General features: G+C 44.0%; 1 protein-coding gene across 5 annotated transcripts in view; it reads right to left on the bottom strand.

The window, feature by feature from the left end:
- The window catches only part of Zbtb40 (zinc finger and BTB domain containing 40), a 68,034-nt gene that overhangs the window by 24,314 nt on the left and 24,541 nt on the right, over positions 1–19,179 (bottom strand). For 3 of the 5 annotated variants that reach the window (XM_013348463.2, XM_026782075.1, XM_026782076.1), the window contains exons 2-5: positions 12,476–13,226; positions 11,835–11,968; positions 3,360–3,522; positions 2,680–2,822 (exon numbers count right to left, since the gene is read on the bottom strand). In XM_013348463.2, the coding sequence (XP_013203917.1) occupies positions 2,680–2,822; positions 3,360–3,522; positions 11,835–11,968; positions 12,476–13,163 (1,128 nt within the window). In that variant the 5' untranslated portion in view covers positions 13,164–13,226. Of the gene's footprint in view, positions 1–2,679; positions 2,823–3,359; positions 3,523–11,834; positions 11,969–12,475; positions 13,227–16,198; positions 16,304–19,179 lie in introns of all 5 variants that reach the window. The other 2 variants (XM_026782074.1, XM_026782077.1) reach the window with 2 other exon arrangements.

Here is a 19,179-nt window from a genome sequence, read left to right as displayed (position 1 = left end):
TGGACCATGGTGCAAAATGTGTAGCATGGTTCTTACAGAACCAAGAGAGCAGATTATTTCAGTATATTTGATCCACAGCAACTGAACTGTAAGCCTTCCTCTGGGAAATGCCTGCTCTCAGGAGACAGTCAAGCAATCAGTCACAGAAGCATGCCAGCAGCTGCCATTATCAAATTAGCTCTGTTATAAAATAACGAATTGAGCTTTAAAGCCAAATTGGCTTTCTACATATGAAAGGAATATGTGTAAAATAATCAAGTTGTCATAGTCCTTGTTAGTCATCTTTCTTTGGATAAAGTCTAATATAGGGTGGATAGTGACTAAGTGAATCATAATTTAAAATTTAAGACCTTGTACTTAAAACTTGTAGTGACTTCAGCACCAACCCCTCACTCTTTTTTTTTTTAAATATTTATTTATTTATTTATTATGTATACAATATGCTGTCTGTGTGTCTGCCTGCAGGACAGAAGAGAGCACCAGACCCCATTACAGATGGTTGTGAGCCACCATGTGGTTGCTGGGAATTAAACTCAGGACCTCTGGAAGAGCAGGCAATGCTCTTAAACCGCTGAGCCATCTCTCCAGCCCCCAACCCCTCACTCTTAAGCAGCCTTCTGATGCCCGACGAAGAAGCTCAGGGATGGCTCTTAAAGCCAGACTGACCCAGCTGTACCCCAGTTCTAGCTATTCATGCTGTGTGACTTCAGGCAAGTTCCATGATTCTTGGGAACTTGTTTTCCTCACTTGCAAATAGAGATAACCGCACCAACTCCTGCGGATCTCCAACTTCTGAGGATCTTGAGATGAGGCTGCAGCTTACAAAGCCTGCCGTGACTGCTAAGGACACACATGCTCCTTCAGAAGCATGCTGCCATTGGCCACAAGCCATCTGCACAGTAGTGAGGATGCTCTCGATGTGCTCAAGCCCAGCAGAGCCCAGCAGAGCCCCAGCCTCCCCAAGCTCCCACTTCTTATGGGGATGGTCCCTGTCCATGAGGCTACAGAACTGCTGGGAAGAAAAAGTCAGGAATAGCACAAGTCTTCAGTATATTGTTTTGGCAGGCCATAAGCAGCAAGAAAATGGCAACTTGTAACTGCTATGCTTATGCTGTGAAGTAAGAAGTTCTTCTTTCTCATTTTTTACAGAAAGAACTCAAGACTTTTACAGATAAAGCACAGAAAGCATAATTTCATAAAAGAAGTTCTGAAAGACCTGCTGCAGGGCTAGGCTGTGTGACCCAGCCTGAGAAGTGCTGCTGTGATTTGCAACTCATTTAAGTTCTGCTCCAGGCTTTTTTGTCAAGTAAACTGAAAGTGACAGAAGAAAATGACAGTGTGGTCTATCCTGCAGCAGAGCTTAGGACTGGGGCTGGTTCCACCTCTAAGTGCTGTTTTACAAGATAATGGAACAGCTCAAAGTCCACTTTCAGCCCAGCTCTTCAGGAAAGGGCTGGGAGGAATAATCGAGTGAAATCTCTCAACAGGGAATCAGAGGCTTCTGGGGCAATAAGAACTCACTGAAACTGAGTGCCCAAGATTACACCTAATCTGTAACCTCAGGAGGAAAACATGAGTTCATTCCCCACCATATTAGCATTGTCTATGAATTTTACAGAACTTTAAAACATCAATTTCCAAAAATACACTTCTGAGATTAGATGCCTCCCCCAGCTGTCTGTCTGCCTGGACATTTAACCTAAGATGACTCAGGCAGAGGGAATCTAGGACCCAGCCCACTATGAACCCAGCGCTATCACACCAATGGTTCGGAAACCATCTCTCCTGGGCACTCTCTCAGTTTTAAGTAATGCCACGAAAGTTCTCTCTCCCCACCCTTCCTTCTAGAGAGACATATTTTTAGCACAAAGTTGAAATCGATAACCCCAACAAAAACAGTTATCTAGTTGCCCTAAGAAGTCATGCCAGCAGTTTTATGAAGTTTTAGCAGCTACCTGTTGGGAGAATAAACTGGCGTGTGACCTTCCTGAAGGGCAATTTGAGAATGTCCATGAAGACTTTTACATTCTATTTTAAAATTTCATTTAAAAATTACCCTAAGGAAATAATATTGAGAAGTCTGCAGAGCTTAGCCTGCAAGGATGTCCTCCACAACACCAACAAAGTATTGGCAACAAATGCCCAAGAAGAGTGAATGAGTCATGGGATGTCCATTAGAATACAACAGCGTTCCCCAACCCCTTAGTGGAGATAGAGACATGTGGTAGCAGAGTTTGTGCTGCCTCATCCCAGGACTCCAAAGAGACAAAGAGAAACACATGCCGCTGTAGCAGGATCCTCTCAATTTTTTAAATATTTATTTTTGCCTGTTTTCTTCTGTATCTACATTATTAACCATGTATCACTTCTGTAAATAAGAAAAGCATCATAATTACAAATGTGCCACAACATTCAGCTCCTGCAACAGTAGCTTCTGGTAGTCAGAGTCCCAGCAGCAGTAGGGTCATCTACCCATCCACCTGCCCAGTGGCCATGTGCTGCAAAGTGTGTGGTATAAGCTATAGCAAGAAATGTGATGGAGCATGCGACAGGAACCTCCAATCAGCCAAGGTGATTACAATGCAGAAAGTATCAAAACATCGCAAGCACCTCGTGCAGCAGAGCACTAGAGCAAGCTATGCAGCAGTTCAGAAGGGGGCAGAGGCTTGACACAGTTACCCTTTTTTCCGAGACGGGCAGGAATTCCTCCTTGGCTGTTTCCAGGAACTCCACAATAGGTCTGAGCTGTGTTACACACTGGATCAGGTCCTCTTTGTGTTCCAGTAACAGAACAGACAAGGTCTTTCCCTCCCCTGCGCTCCCTGGGGGAGAAGGAATTAGAGACACACAAGAGAAGCTAGTCAATTTGAAGAAAATGACAGCGTGGTCTGTCGAGAGAGATCTAACGGAATAGTAAAGAGCTTCGGTGCACCTGAATGCAGAATCACTTTTGGAGAGAAAAATACTTTATTATTCTGTTTAAACTCTATGAAAGGAAAAATGTTTCATTTATCTGTCGAAATACAAAGCTTCAGAGCCAGCCAGAGGTTAACTTCTGGTAGGCAAGGCCACTGCTTTGTACCTAACCCAAATGAGAGCAACTTCAGCCTTTAAGTGCTGGCAGCGAACCAGTCACTTGAGGCACTGCTTTGGACATTCGGCTTTTTGAAAGGCATGAGGACAGTGACAGTAGCCTCAGTTTGCTGAGGGCTGAAATGGAGACTCACATGGAGCCTGTGCACATTTAACATGCAGCTTCTGGGATGGCACAAGAACCTACATGAAAGCCACCAACAACACACATCACTGGCTGGAACTGTAAAAGTTGGGTCACCCAGGTGGCCAGAATGCCCTCCTACCTTCTGGCTGAGACTGAGACACCTTCTCTGCAGGTGTGGACTCCTGGTACAGTCTCATCAGAGACAAGACCACCTGCACATCCAGGCTCCCATCATGCACTTTGCCCAGGATTCTCTGGAATGCTGAGCCTCCTCCGTCATCCTTGAGACATTCTATTATGATCTGTGAACCAGGTGCCCAGAGAGAAAGAGATTAATTACCCACAAACACTGTCTGTGGCATGAGGGCTCTGACAACTTGACCCTCATATCTCTCCATCAGCCCTTCACCCACTGCACCGTCTTCCTTAGGCTCCCCACAGGCCCGCTTCCTCTCTGCTGGTCCTCCTTGTGAGGACACATATACTGTAACTGTTTACTGCTTTCTCCTCAGAGACTCTTGGAAGACAGCAATCCTACTCCCAGGACTCTACAGCCTCAGCAAGAAGTACAGCCTGCCACATAGTAGGTGTGCAGTGTATTTTTAACAAATGCAACACACTTCTTGCCTAATTAGACCTTTCTGAATCTTATGACACTGGATATTTCTCAGGCAAAGATATCTGAATTTCAAATTGAACGAACTGTCATTTTACTATTTGAGAATGCAATTAAAATCTTGCGAGTTAGGAAAAAAGAACACTTTAAGTCATTTACATTCTGAATGATAGACTATTTAGAAAGACATGGGCCTTATTACTTTTAGATATATTCTGTAATAAGGCTAACAATGTGTTGGCTTATAGGTGCCAGCTGTCAGAGAATGTGATTCACATATCAATTACCCCATGGTAATGGCTGCATCTACTCTAGAAATGAAAAGTGTCAAAGTTTCTTCTGGAACTCACACACAGCCTGCCTTGCCTCTCGCCTCATGCTGCCTGACCTTACAATAGCATTTGGCATCACTCCGCCTTGGCATCATAATTTCCTGACATTGGTGACCCTAAAGTACTATGGTTAAAAACCCATCTTTGTAGCCAGCCCCTTTCAGCTTTCTCCCAAATCCGTAACCACAGCAGGATCTAAAACTGGTCTAAAACATTGTTTTGAAGAGACAAGAAACTGTTCCACAGCCCGGCTGGCCCCAGCCTCCTGTCAACCCTTATTTCTTTCCTGGATAATCCTGCAGAGGCTCCGATCTCCAGCCCTCTTCTGAGCAGAACCACACCAGCATTACACCACACAGCTCTGCAAGATCTGCCTTAGACTCCAGGTCTCAGGGCACAACCTGGACTCTCTCAGATCACAGTAAAGTATTAGCAACCCCAGTGGGAAGATAAACAAAATGAACATGCCTTTCTTTGATCTGATAGACCATCTCTTACGTGAATGGGAGGAAGACCAGTGGGAAGGTAGAATTAATATTTCTCTTTTAGCAAAAGTTTATTTTGAAAAAACATGAGGTCACCAAAACATAATTCCTTCATACAGTTACATATACATTCTTATAGTAACCTTTAAAGGGGTTTCTTGTGGTTTTGGTCATCTCTAAAAGTAAACTAGGACAAAACCTAGTTTAACAATCTACACTTTTGGCTAAGAGCACTTGCTGCTCTTGCAGAGGACCAGAATTCAGGCTCCCGTACCCATAAAGAGAAGGTCATAACCACCTGTAACTCCAGTTCTAGGGGATCTGATGCCCCTTCTCTTCTGGCTTCTGCAGGCACATGTGTGCAAGTGCACACACATTTTAAAAAATCTACACAAAGATTTTATAAATAATTTCCATTAACCTTAGGCAAATATCTACTTTAAAAACAATGAACAAGAAATAAAGACATCAAGTGAATGCTTAAATCCCCTTTGGCCAAATTAATTCACCTTCTCATGCTTTTTGTTGTTGGTCTACCATCTCTTTAGAATACCCCTCACTGATAGTAATAGGGATCCTGGGGTCAACATGCAAAACAGCTCCCCAGACTTCTGCCTCCAGGTAGCTACACCCTTGGTCTGAACCTCATGACTTATTCAAGAAGAGACTATGGCATAAGCAATGAGATAAGCCTCTGGGAATTAAGTTACTATGCTTTTCTGTCTGGTGTTGGGGACTGTGGACTCCCAGACCCTGAATTTTCTATGACCCTTTGCCTGCAGCTGCTCTGAGCAACCTATGCTTGCAACTGCTCTGAGCATGAGACTCTAATCAGGGACCAGCCAGGTTCCACCCGAACTCCTGACCCGCTGAATCTGAGAATAAGGACTCGCTGTTTCCAGGCTGCTGAACGTTACAGTGATGCCTCACACAGAAGAGGTGGCTCACAGTCACTCTTCACTCCTAACTCCCTCAGTAAACACACTGCTTCCTCCGTTTTCCTTTTCCTCCCTCCCTTTCTCACTGATACCACACAGTCCCCTTATTCTAGCCCGGGCCAGGCTGTTTCCTTTGTTCACCTACGGCTCTCTGAATAGTCCGCATTCTCCCTGGGTATCCACTGTGTCTGGCATTATCATCTGAGCTGAGGGGAATGGAGCTTCCCCCAGCAGAGGCTTCTGAAGTGCTCTCATCTGCTGCCCCTCCCTCTGTAGAACTACTCAGCGGTGAAATTAAAACATTTGTTAACTTCATTGCTCGGCAGTGGTGCTGGGTGACCACCTGGGAGGAGAAGCAGGGAACTGTCAGCTGCCTGGGCAGCCCTGCTCTTCACCCCAGCACTGACTGGGCATTCACATCAGAGCTGGCACTCCAGGCTTGCAGGCATTCTGTAGTGCAACAGCAGCTCTGCCCAGACAGGAGTGCCAAGAGGGCCGTTCTGGCTGTGGAGCTTCCCTGGGTTCCAGCACCCAGCCTCTTGTATTTCAGCAATGATTACTTAGGGAATGGCTTTGCCACCCTTCATCAGGTAGCTTGGGAGATAAACCTACCAGGACACCAGGAGCCCAAGCTCTCCCTGAACTCAGTCAATGTCATCTTGTATGCCTTGGATCTGTGTGTCTCAACCAGAACCTGATGCCACTCACCAGTGGCAGAAGGCCTCAAATGGCACACACAGTGGGAATATTTTTAATGGTGTCAAGTTATATCATGATTAGCCCAATAAGAAAAAAACAATAAAACATTTAAAACTTCTTGGGAACTAAAAATTTAAGAACAGGAAAAACAGCAACGCCAATGAGAAAAGTCAAACCCTATAGTTGTACTAGAGCTTAAAATATGCTGCTCTGGGAAATAATTCTTGAATACACTCATCGCGGAAACCTTTCAGCAGGATCCCACCCAGAAGCTGGCTATACTTGTGGAACAATGTTTTCACCATGATGTAATCTGCAATGATAGGGATCAGGGTTGCCTGGCTCATACCAGTGGCTCACTAAACATCTGCTGAATCAAAGGCAAGCAGAGTGACAGCTGGAGAGTTATGGCAGTGGTTCTCAACCTGTGGCTTGCAGCCCCTTCCACAGGGGTTGCCTAAGATCATTGGAAAACAGATATGTAGACATATGTAAACATTATGATTTATAACAGTAGCAAATTAGTTATGAAGTAGCAATGCAATAATTTTATGGTTGGGGTGACCAGAACATGAGGAACTGTATTAAAGGGTCACAGCATTGGGAAGGTTGAGAACCGCTGCTCTATAGCCTCTTAGGACACAGGCATCGTGTCCTCCTCCATCATGCACTGTAGGAGTCTGCAGGTCATTAACCTCAGCAGTGATTCTCAAGATGTGGTTCACGGCACAGACACCTGGATGGCAGCCCTGAGAAACCTGCTAACGGCAGACTCCCAAGCTCTCCCATGACTTAAGAATCAAACTCTCTGGAGGTTCCCGTCTTAACAAGTATCCCAAACCATATGGAACGCACCACTGTTGGAAGACCAAGGACTTTGTCTGAGACCACACCCCTGCAGTTCAGGAAGCTACTTCCACTCAAGAGGTTGGTACCTCTCTGAAAACATGCCTGACAGATTAGGACTAGGGCCACACAAACATCTCACAAGTCAGAGTGAAGCACACAGCACTGGGACCTCTAAGGGACTCAGTGAAAAGGGGGCAGAGGTTGGTTAGGCCAACAAGCTTGAGGTAATTAAAAATCAAGGCAGCAGTTGCTACCTACTGAATTCCTGCTGTGTGCCTGGCATTTTATAGAGAATACCATATAAATAATCTTAATTACGTCATAATGGCCCAACAAGGTGGTGCCTTATAAGGCCTTATAAAGACTAGGTTGCTCAAGGTCACAAGGAAGTAGTCAAGCTGAGCAAATAAACTATTAGTATTGCAATGGATTATTACCCAGCAAGAAGAAGGAATGAACATACAATAGCACGGATGAGTCTCAACAAAGTATGGTAAGGAAACAGACCCCCACAGACTCCATTTATGCAATACTCTAGAAAACACAAGCTAATCTAAATAGACAGAAAGCCAATCAGCGGTTACCTAGAGCCTGACCCAACTGGGATCAGATAACTGAGTGTGTGTGTGTGTGTGGGGGGGGTGTATTACAAAAGATTTGGCGAAGAAATGTTTCTGAATATGCAGCAGTAAGAAAATCAAAGTTAAAATCAAATGGGTAATAAATCTGTGCAGTTTCTGGCCATGCTCACTTGGTCTGACAGTGAGACTTCCCTGAAGCCTCGGTTCTGAATGCAGTGTGTACAATTTATTCTGCACACACTGGCATGCCAGGCATGCCACAAATGCTACCTCAAGCACCTCAGCAATCAGTCAAGGCTACTGCTTCTAGGAACTACAGGGGTGTTACTGCTTTCACCAAGTTTTTTCTGCTTACAGAGACACATGGTTTAGGAAAAGCAAAGACTGAGTATTTTTCTACCATCATTTCTCAGCATGTGAGTACTGAATTAGTGCATTTGGGGTTGTACTGTGCTAGAATGCTTGATTTTTCAAATTGTTGGCTCATATTTTATTTTCTTTTAAAAAAGGTTGAATGAATTTCATCTTGAGATTAGAACAGTATTTCACATCATTTCTGAATTGGCCCTCAATACCCTTGTGCCATTTTATGTGAAGCAGCACTCTCTGCAGTCACAACTGTGAAGCCCAAGTATTCATCAACTTGGAAAATGCTGAAGATGCTCTCTGCATCCTGTAGTATCAGATTTTTTACATAAAAATAGACATCCATCTCATTAGTATGCAAATCTGCTTTTGTGTATAAGTGATGAAATTATATATACATCAAAAAATTATCTTAAAATAAATTTCTTGATGATTTATTATCCATAATGTTGGATCTGCATATCTTTCTTTTTATATATATACCTGTATACCCAGGGTCACAGAAAATTTCTCAAGCAAAAACAGGTTATGAATAGGAAAGGCTGAAGCTGCTTGATGTAAGGGATAGGTGAATGGAGGGTGGATCTCCAAAGGCCATGAGGAGGTTTGGGATGCTGCATGTCTGCCTTGACTGTGATAATGGTCTCTGGACACACATTAAAACTTACCCAATTGTGCACTTCAAGTGTACAGTATACTACAGTCGAGTATGCCTCTCTAAAGCTGGCGGAAAGAAATGAGAGCAGAAGATCCTGGAAATACGATGGCTTCCCAACCCTAACTCAGTAAATTTTTTTTTTTGCAGGAATCAAACCCAGGGCCTTGTGCTTACTAGGCAAGACTTTTACCATGAGCTACATCCTCTGCCCTTATATTTAATTTAATCTTATGTTCTTAAAGACTGTTTCGATCTGCATTCTGAAGTCCAAAGATGTATTATGGACAGTTTAAAGTAAATACAGCCACCAAGTGATTTTTAAAGCTAGTACTCTGACCTCTAAAATCGAGGAAGAAATAACACAAGCCTGTAATGATCTCCAGCAGTGACTCAGGGCTCTTCTAAAGCACTTTTAAAGCACTGCTGCCATCAGAAGATCAGAACAAGAATTAGAAAGGAAAGAAAGAAAAAAGGAAGCGTTCAACAGACCCACATAAAGATATATTTTTTGCAATTTATTTTTCTTTTTGTGTATCATGAGTGTTCTGCCTGCATGTATGTATGTATGTACATTGTGTTTGTGCATCGTGTCCACAGATGCTAGAGCTATGGATGATTGTGAGCCTCCATGTGGGTACAGAAAACTGAACCCAGATCCTCTGCAAGAGTAGTGAGTGTTCCTAACCACTGGGCCATTTTTCTGGCTCCTGCAATGAACACATCTATGCACAGCGTTATCTAAAAAGGGCAAAGACACAACTCAAATAAACACAAGTTTTACTCATCTGGGCACTGCTGATCTAAGGGAAGAAGAGAGAGAAACCCTAAGGGAGAAAGTGAAGAGGCGTGTCAAGGTAACAAACCAACAACAAAAGTGATGGCTTAAGCAGTGAAGAAAATATACAAGTGAAAAAATATAAAACCATGTCCTTCAGAACAACCAGACAAAGGGTGACAGGGATTTACAACTTGAACCTCACCCCCCACCAGCACCCAGACATCAGGGTTGACCTGGCCTTGTACAAAGTATTATTCTCAAGGCAGAGATTCATGACTATGGCCAAGTATTTACTAATATGGTTAAAATCAATACTGAATTTGAATTTGTTTTCTAAAATGTAACCTACAATGAGTCAGGAACACAATGCAATGCTGGTAGGCATTTACTGACAGAATTAGCAGTCAGCAGGCTGCAGCAGCAAAGACCCTCATTCTGGCATTCCCCATCAGATGAGCCGGTCTGCTGGAGCCCCCTGCCGAGCTCTCAGCGGGTTCTCCAGAGGAAGCAGGTGGGCTTCTAAGTGCCTGTGGAGTGAACCCTGCAGGGTCAGGCATGCAGAGCACAGGTGGGGATGGGTCTCACTTGCCTTACTGAAAACAGAAAAGGGCAGCTAAGAAACAGCATGACAACCATCTGGCAGCTTCCTGTCAGGAGATTGCTAACGTGTTTCCACATATGGGTCACTTTCGCCCTGGTAGAATCAGGATACTTCAGTGGGCAGCTCTCTAATGTTAGAACTGGAGCTGAAGCTGTACTTGGCAGTAGAAGACACGCAAGGTGGGTCCTATGCTCTATCCTCAAGACCACACAAAGTCAGAACCTTGGGTTTTCCATCTGGCTACAACTCTTATATGCTCTGTGCCTTTACCAGGCTATTTCACCTCTTTGAATTTTCAACCATAAAACAGGACCAAAAGATAGACCCATTGTTTCTATGAGGATTGAATGAGATAAATTATGTATCAAGTTTAGCATAGTGTTACTAAAAAAATGTCTACCGTTGTGTTTTTAATGTCTGAAAGGGCCAGACTCCTCATGTGATGTCATCTGCTGTCTGTTTCTATTAAACACTGTCTGCACGTGTTTTGAGTGTCTGCTATCTACACCTCTCTGATTTGGGGTTATCTGACACTACCTTGTTGTGGCATATTACTTCAACTAGGTAAAGGTGTGTTACATTTGTTTATGTTGTGGCATATTACTTCAACTAGGTAAAGGTGTGTTACATTTGTTTATGTTGTGGCATATTTAACTATGTAAAGATGTGTTACATTTGTTTATGTTGTGGCATATTACTTCAACTAGGTAAAGGTGTGTTACATTTGTTTATGTTGTGGCATATTTAACTATGTAAAGATGTGTTACATTTGTTTATGTTGTGGCATATTACTTTAACTAGGTAAAGATGTGTTGCGTTTGTTTATACTGTACTTGTTTAATTATGTAAAGATGTGTTGTGTTTCACCTTGCCTGCCTAAGACACCTAATTGGTCTAATAAACAGTTGAATGGCAAATAGCAAGGCAGAAGAGGAATAGGCAGGGCTGAATAAGAGGAGGAATCCAGGCTCAGGCAAAAAGAACGAAGAGATTGGGAGGAAGTGGGACACAATGCAGCCAGGCCAGCCAGACAAAAGAAGCAGGAAAGTAAGATGGAAGAAAGAAAGAGAGGGGTGGGAAGGGCATACCTTGACAGTGACAGTTCTTACCCATGATAAACCCCAACACACACAAAAATTAAAAGAGGGGGGGGGAAGGGGAAGAGAGGGGGACAGAAGGGGGGGAGAGGAAGGGGGTAAAGAAAGGTAAAAAGTCCTGAGGTAGAACATAGATGAAGAGAAAAAGGTTAAATTAAGTTAAAAGAGCTAGCAAGAAACAAGCCTAAGCTAAGGCTGAGCATTCATAACTACTAAGTCTCTGTGCCATGATTTGGGAGTTGGTTGGTGGCTCAAAAGAAAGCTTGGTACAAAGCACCATGGTGCACACCTGAAATCCCAGCACTTAGAGGCTGAAGCAGGAGGATGTTCAAGGCCAGTCTGGGTTACAGAGCAATTCTCAAAACAAAACAACAACAACAAAAAACTGATTTAAAAAAAGCTGAATTCTCATGGTGATCAAAATACAACTTCCTTTTGGAAGTATACTGCTTAGCGGTCTTTCAAGACCCTTCTTTGGTAAGGGAGGGAGGTCATTTCATTAGGGAAAGTGAAACCCTAGGAGTTTTGCATTTTTCTATTTCTGCCCTGTGAGGGACATTGACTTGGATTCCTGAGATGTTGAGTCCAGACAAATGATGCTCAGAGGCACCTACCTCCTTCTGAGGGCCTTTAATTTCTGAGCATCCTTCCAGTCTTTTCAGTGTGTCCTGGGTGAGCAAGACTGCATTTGAGAAGACACTTTCCTGTTCTAGCAGGAAATTCAGCTGCTCCTGCTTCCTCTCACACTCTGAAGGAAAAGCAGAACGAAACAAAACAGGGCTTTATTATTTAAAACGACGAAAAAGCCGGTTCAGTTGAGGAGAACTGTCAGTCCCAGACTGCCCCACACCTAGCACACGAATAAGCAGGACATCAGCATTTTAAGGCTTTTTTCTCCACACATCATGTCTAGTGGAAAGTCTTGGGCAGCTCTGGGAAGCAGCAGGACACTGCTGTCTTAGTATTGAAAACTATCAGTGAAACAAAAATTTGCAGGACATGGTGATACATACCTGTAATCCCAGCACTTGGGAGGCAGAGGCAGGAGGATTGCCAAGGCCAACTTGGTCTTACAAGGTGAGTTCCAAGCTAGCTAGGGCTCCATAGAGGGACTTTGCCTCAAAATAACAAACAAGCATAAAACAAAGAATTTCAAAAAGTAAAAACCATCAAATACTGTAAAGGCACTAGGAGTATGGATTTCAATTAAATATAAATTTAAATGAAATGAAACACAAAATCAAACGATGGTTACCTGCTTGTGTGTTGGTGGTTTCCTCTGCCTGACTTGGGAGCTGTCCAACAGAAGGGGAACAAACTTCGGCTGTGTGAGGAGTCACCCCTGTGATCTCTGTAGCCACCTGAACAACGGGAGGATCTGAATTTATCTCTTGGGTAGCCACGTGAGTTACTTCCTGGGTCTTGGCTTTCTCAGGGCCTGCTGGCACGGTAGAAACTTCCAGGGATGAAGAGGGCTCCCCAGGACCTTCAGAAGAAATGACTTCTACTTGAGGCTTCTCTGAGTCCTTGCCACCTGCCTCTGAAGACAGCACTGAGATATCCCTTACCACCTGCCCCTGGACAGAGCAGTTTACAAGGTTGGTCAGAAGATTTTTACAACCAACAGCCACATCAAACATCTGCAAGCTATCTGCTAAGGAGATGATCTTGGAGAAGTTGTGCTTGCCCACGGGGAGCTTGCCAGTGTATGTCATTTCTAGCAAGAGGGCAAACTCCTCGGGGCTCACCACTGATGCATCGATGGAGATGGCATCTGTGTTATCCAGCAAGGTTTTAAACAGGAGGCTGGCTGCTGCCAGGACGAGCTTATGGGCCCTGAAGTAGATGTTGCCAATGGAAATAGTGCAATCACAGAACCGCTGCTCCTTGCACAGGGCGTAAAGCTGCAGCAGCAGCTGCTGGCTGTAGTTGGGGAGATCCATGGTGTTGCTCCAGCCTCAACTCCTTCCTCTCTCCCTCCAGACTCCACCTAGAGAGGATCAGCCCTAGAGAGACGCACAAAGAACTATGTCAAACATACAGACATTCAGGGAAGATGTAGTGGACAAATTCACTCACAAGCCAAAGGGCACTCACTTGTTGCTCAACAGGGAGGGTCAGGGCACCAAGACTCCTGAGTTAGCAATAATTATAGTAATAATCCTATGGGATTAGTTAGAGGCGGGGACCTTGCTTAGTGCCCTGCATGCATGTTCTCACTTGCTCCTCATGGTGACTCTAGGAGTCATCTTTCCTTCCCCATTCCAGAGAGCAGCAGAGGGAAAGCCAGCTATGGAAGGGCCTGTCATCACTACAAGCTGATCTGGAAGCTTTAATTGCCCCTAAAAGTGCTGGCAAGCAGGATGGACAGACATATAGACACAGACTGGAAATACAAAGTCCCAATACTCATGCTGTCATAGCACTGGGCAGGGATCATCACCCTCCCCTTGTACACACATGCCATCTGGTTCACACTTGCAGATGGAGGCTGCTTGTTTGTTCCCGGCCACTCAGACCCGAAATAATCACACAGAAACTGTATTACTACAACAACATGGCCTATTGGTTCATGTTTTGTATTGGCTAGCTCTTATATCTTAAATTAACCCATTTCTATTCATCTGTGTATCGCCACATGGTTGTGGTCTACAGATAAGGTTCTGGCTGGCAGATGGCATCTATCTCCTGTGGTGGCTACATGGCTTCTCTTTGACTCCGCCTACCCTCTCCTCCTCTATCTGCCCTATTCTGTCCTGCAATAGACCCAAAGCAGATTCATTATTAACCAATGGTATTCACAGCATACAGAAGGAAATCCCACATTACATGCTTCAGCTGACTCACTGGCCAGGCTTGCCTGTATTCTTTGCTGGGCATTCCTTATCACTTCTCCAGTCGAGCCTCTTCTCAATTTCTGGTATACACTTCCAACATCTGGTGTACCAGCTTCCTCTCAATGTCTTCAACCGGAAATCTAAAAGCTTTCTATGTCTGTCTCCAAAGCTCCCTGTCATCTTCCCCACTTTCCAGAAAACCTATCCTAACTGCTCACACCAAAACCCTATAATGGGGCTAGAGAGATGGCTCAATAGTTAAGAGCACTGGCTGTTCTTTTAGAAGACCCAGGTTCGATTCCCAGCACCTATGTGGCAGCTCACAACTGTCTGTAACACCAGTTTCAGGGGATCTGGTGCTTTCTTTTGGCCTCCAAGACTCCCAGGCATTCATGTGGTACACAGACATACATGCAGACTAAATACTCATACACATACAATAAAACAAACAAAAGAAAAATCTATAGTTAACTATAGATACCTGTGTATCTTCATATACTAGATCTAATCCTTGAAAACCCCACTTGCCCTACCTGCAATATACGTAAATCCCAGCACCTATCATTCTTTCATGGCCAGGCTAAGATAGCATTTCCATCTATCAAAATTTCTACAATAACCTCACAGCTGATCTCCATGCCTCTGCCTTCCCCACCTTCTATTCAGCAGCCAGAGTGATCTATATAACACACAGTCGAACCTGGCATTTCTTTGCACAGATGCCTTAAATGGCTTCAGTGTCAGATCAAAGTCAAGGTTCTTATAACGAACTGTACCAGCTGTCACTGGCTGTCTGACCTCTACATTCTGCACCTCCACCCTCAGCTCTAAGTGCACTGCCTTCTTGCTGACCTAGGAGCACATGTGTACACACGCAATATATGCATATTTATATTTGTGAATGTGGACATCAGCTCCCTTGGCCCATGAGTTTCCAGGTATTCTCCACCTTCTATCTCCCCATAGAAGGACTTGGAGTATAGATGCACTATACATTCAAGTTTTATGTAAGTTCTGGAGATTTAAACTCAGGTCTTCATGTGTGTGACAAGCACATTTACAACACACTGAGCCATCTCCCCAGCTCCTTGACCTGCATCTTAAAAGATGAGGAAGCCAGAAGGGTTGATGCTAAGCTAGTGTGTGCAGGGCAGGTTGTAGAAGGCACACAGGTAAGAAAGCTTCCTCTTGGTCAGGAAGAACACTGGGGTGGAGGAGGTTATAAAAAGATCAGGTGCAGAATATAAAGTGGGGGCTGGGAGAGTCAGGAGATGGATCTGGAGAAGCACAGTATGATGAATAGGCCACTTGGAAGAACTCGGTTTTCTCTTAAAGGCAAAGAAAAATCCTGAAGGAATTTGTAGTAGAAAGTAACATGGCCAAAGATGTACTTTAAATATGTTATTTCAGTTAGTACCTCTTCTTTTTTGTGGGGGTGGGGAGGTTTGAAACAGGATTTCTGAATAGCCCTACCTGCCCTGGAACTTGCTTGGTAGACTAGGCTGACCTCAAACTCACATTCATCCACCTGCCTCTGCCTCCCAAGTGCTGGGATCAAAGGTGTGCGCCACCATGCCTGGCATCAGTAGTGTATCTATAGACTTTAAGGAAGATAATTTTGAAGGCATATTCTATTATCAAAGGAGATCCAAACAGACCAATGAGGGTCTGTTGGGGATTGCAGACCCTCAGACCCTGAATTTTCTATGACTCATAGCCTGCTGGAGTACACAACTTGTTTTCCTGTGCTTGCAGCTGCTCTGAGCATGAGACCCTCATGAGTTCCTGATGGCAGGAGAGTGGTTTCTGGTGGGCTTGCAGCTGGAAAATTCCAAGAGCTAGAGCAAGGCCATTAGCCAATGAAGAGCCCTATATAAGCTTCCCTGGAACACAATAAAATTGGCATTCTTGGCATTCTTATTTCAAGGATGACCCGTGTCTCTGTCTGTGTGTGTTTCAATCTCCAGCCCCTTGACTGACTCGTGAACTGTCGTGTGATAGACAGGCGGTACAGTACAAGGGTCTTCACCAGAGGTGGAGGCAGAAAACAGGAGAGACCAAGTGACTTAGGAACTGAAGAGCACAAAGAAAGAGAGAAACACACCCCAGGGCCCTAGTGTGGTAAGGAGGGTCCGGATTACCTTTCTCTGAAGGAGTGAGGACGCAGCTCAGGTTTGGGTTTGTGGATTCTACAGTGACGTTAAATTGTAGCATCTCCAGAAGGTAAAAGAAAGGTAGAGAAACCTCTGTTTATAAGAAGAGAGAGAAACAGTAGCTGTCTTTGTTAAACAGTCAAGGCTGATTCTCTTTTAACCCACCACTAGTTTTATTTTTCCTGATACCTGAAATGGACATACAAGAGTCCAGGCTCCACTGTGCACATGAATGGCTTATATGGCACCACAATCCTCACAATAATCAAAAAGCTGAATGATGGAAAAGGCTTGATTAGAAAAGAGACCACTGTCTTCCCTAAGATGGGTACCAGGCAGACACAGAAGATCACCAGGATCGGAGGCCCAGTGCCAATGTCTCTCTCCAACAAGCACGGGTCAGGAAAACCTGTTCCCTGACGAACTGGTGAAGGCCAAGAACCCAGGGCATCCTGCATACATTCCCAAGTTCTCCCTAATGGTGACTTATATAACCACTTGTACTTCAGTCCCAGAGGCATGATGCCCTCACCTAGCCTCCATAGGCACCAGATACAAACAAGGCACATAAACAGATGCAAGCAAAATACTTGGAACACAGCATAAATCTTTTTTTTAAAAAGTTACAAAGGCATTTCCAAGAAATGTAGACTTTGTTCCCACACTTCAGCAGTGCTAAGGTGGCTGGTTAATTCATACAACTGTTTCCATTTCTTCAGAGAGGATGGCCAGCCATGAGAGCATTTAGCTCTACCATTTGAGTACAGGCTATCTTAACATTTACGTTCTAAAAAGGTACATGGCTGTCTGTGGTGGCACATGCCAACAATCCCAGCAGTGAGAAGGCAGGGGATCACCCAAGTCTACATATCAATTCCAGGCCAGCCAGGGCTGCACAAAACCACAGAGGAGAAAATCCTTTTGTGTTTCTAAATGCACGAACAGTCCCCAGGGCTGAGTGACAGCAGCAGCATGAACAGCATGGGAATTTGCATCCATCTCATAGTACTCAGAGCAAAAGAAAAAGTTGCAGAAATTTAAAAAATTTTAAGCATTGCCTATGTGATCTTGTGGCCAAGCTATTTAATATTTTTATTAACAAGAAGAAATAATAATGTAATAAGTTGATGAATAAACAGTTGGGCAGATCAATACAGGATCTCTTTTTATAAAAGAGTAACAAAGATTTTTATTTATATTTATGTTATTTGTATGGGTGTTTTGCCTGCATACGTAATTACATCACATGTCTGTAGTGCCCACAGCAGCCAGAAGAGAGTGTTGAATCCTCTGGACTGAGAGTTACAGGTGGTTGTGATCCACCATGTGGGTGATGGGAATTGAACCCAGGTCCTTTGGAAGAGCAGTCAGTATCACATGGTGAGTATACAGACACTAGCAATGTCATAAACTTAGAACAATAAAGGGAGGATGGAGGTAGTTATGGCCAAGAACAATCAAGGACAGGCAAGGGCTACTCAATGTATAAGCTGACAATATTAAAAATTAAAAAAAAAAACCTAAAACTAACAGGAATGGCAATTTCAGTATAGACCTTTGGCAAAACAGCACACTGAAGTGATATAAAGTCATCTTTTCTACTACTACAGACATACAGAAGTGCCGGATAAAACCCATAAAAATGCTTTTAAAATACATAGTCAAGTTTAAAAAAAAATTCCCCAGGCACCTGAAAATGAAAGAGACATCAAAATCAAAGCTAGAATAGTAAATGGGAGTTGAGACCAGGGGCCCCGTGGAGTATTCAAGCTTGTGTACAGGCCCTGAACTTGAAGGACGCTGCAGTAACGCAGGCAAGAGATGTGGCTTCCAGCAGGCAGAAGACAAGGAGTGAGAACTGAGGCCCTGTATGAAGCCTAGGGCCCAGGCCCATCCCCCATGCCGAGCACCAGGAAGCAGCCAGCAGCAGCTAGTCTTCTAGACCTGGCGCAGAGAACCACACAGGCCCATGCCACACAGGCACAGCAGGCTTTCTGTGTCTTATAGGAAACCCAATCTGAGAAATTACTGCAAAAACTTGTCTCTGGTATGCATCAGAAGATGCTGGGAAACTTTCATAATCCAAAGCAAAGAGACTCCCACAGAGAATCAGAAAAACCCCCAAAAGGATGCTCACCACCACAAACCACGTGAGGAAAGCCAGGTGAGAAAGGCAACTGTATATGGGGTCAGAAGAAAGTTTCAGAGGGACCTTTGAAGTGGGGGTAAGAAAAGACTTCTTAAATAGTGCCCTAAAAGAAACAGGAGGCTCATATTTTCAGTGTATAGATATCAACAGAGCTCTCTACAAAGATTCACAAACGGGAGATAACATCCACAAAGTTTAAAGGCATCAAAGAATTTGTAACTAGAAAATATAACAAATTCCTCTAATCTTAGGGGAAAAAAGTGAAATCTGCAGAGGAAGAGCAAGCAAAGTGGCTCACAGGTAGTGATGATGTTGTTACAAAACAATGACTCATTTTATTCTCATAACACCCAAGGAGACAGACACTGACCTTTCTTCCTAGCAGACACTAACATTATCCTCTTTACTGATGAGAAGACTAAAGCCCAGAGAAGTTGCTCAGTTTCTTCAAGGTCAAACAGAAACCCCTAGCAGAACCTGGGTTTAGGCTGTCACCGGGGTTGGGGGTGGTATGTAATCCATACAGCTGTTCTGGGAAGTTGATCTGGTAAAGGGTTCAGGAGACAGGCAACACACATCTGCCTTGCAGACTGGGAAACATTCTCCTGTGCATACACACAGGCCCATTAGGAAACAGCACTCACTGAGCACTGTCTGGTAATAGAGAGACAGAGAGCATTTGAAATGTCCAAGCCTGAGAGAATAGAAATGGAAGCTGTACACCATAGAAGACAGGCCACCAGACAATACCCAGTAGTGATTAAAAATAAAAACCAAACCAGACATAGCAGGCAGTACCATGAACACAGGTTACAAACAT

Source organism: Microtus ochrogaster, chromosome 10, assembly GCF_000317375.1.
Source record: "Microtus ochrogaster isolate Prairie Vole_2 chromosome 10, MicOch1.0, whole genome shotgun sequence".
Lineage (NCBI taxonomy): Eukaryota > Metazoa > Chordata > Mammalia > Rodentia > Cricetidae > Microtus > Microtus ochrogaster.
The sequence above is the reverse complement of the archived record's forward strand: the minus strand, read 5'-3'. Positions and strand labels throughout refer to the sequence as shown.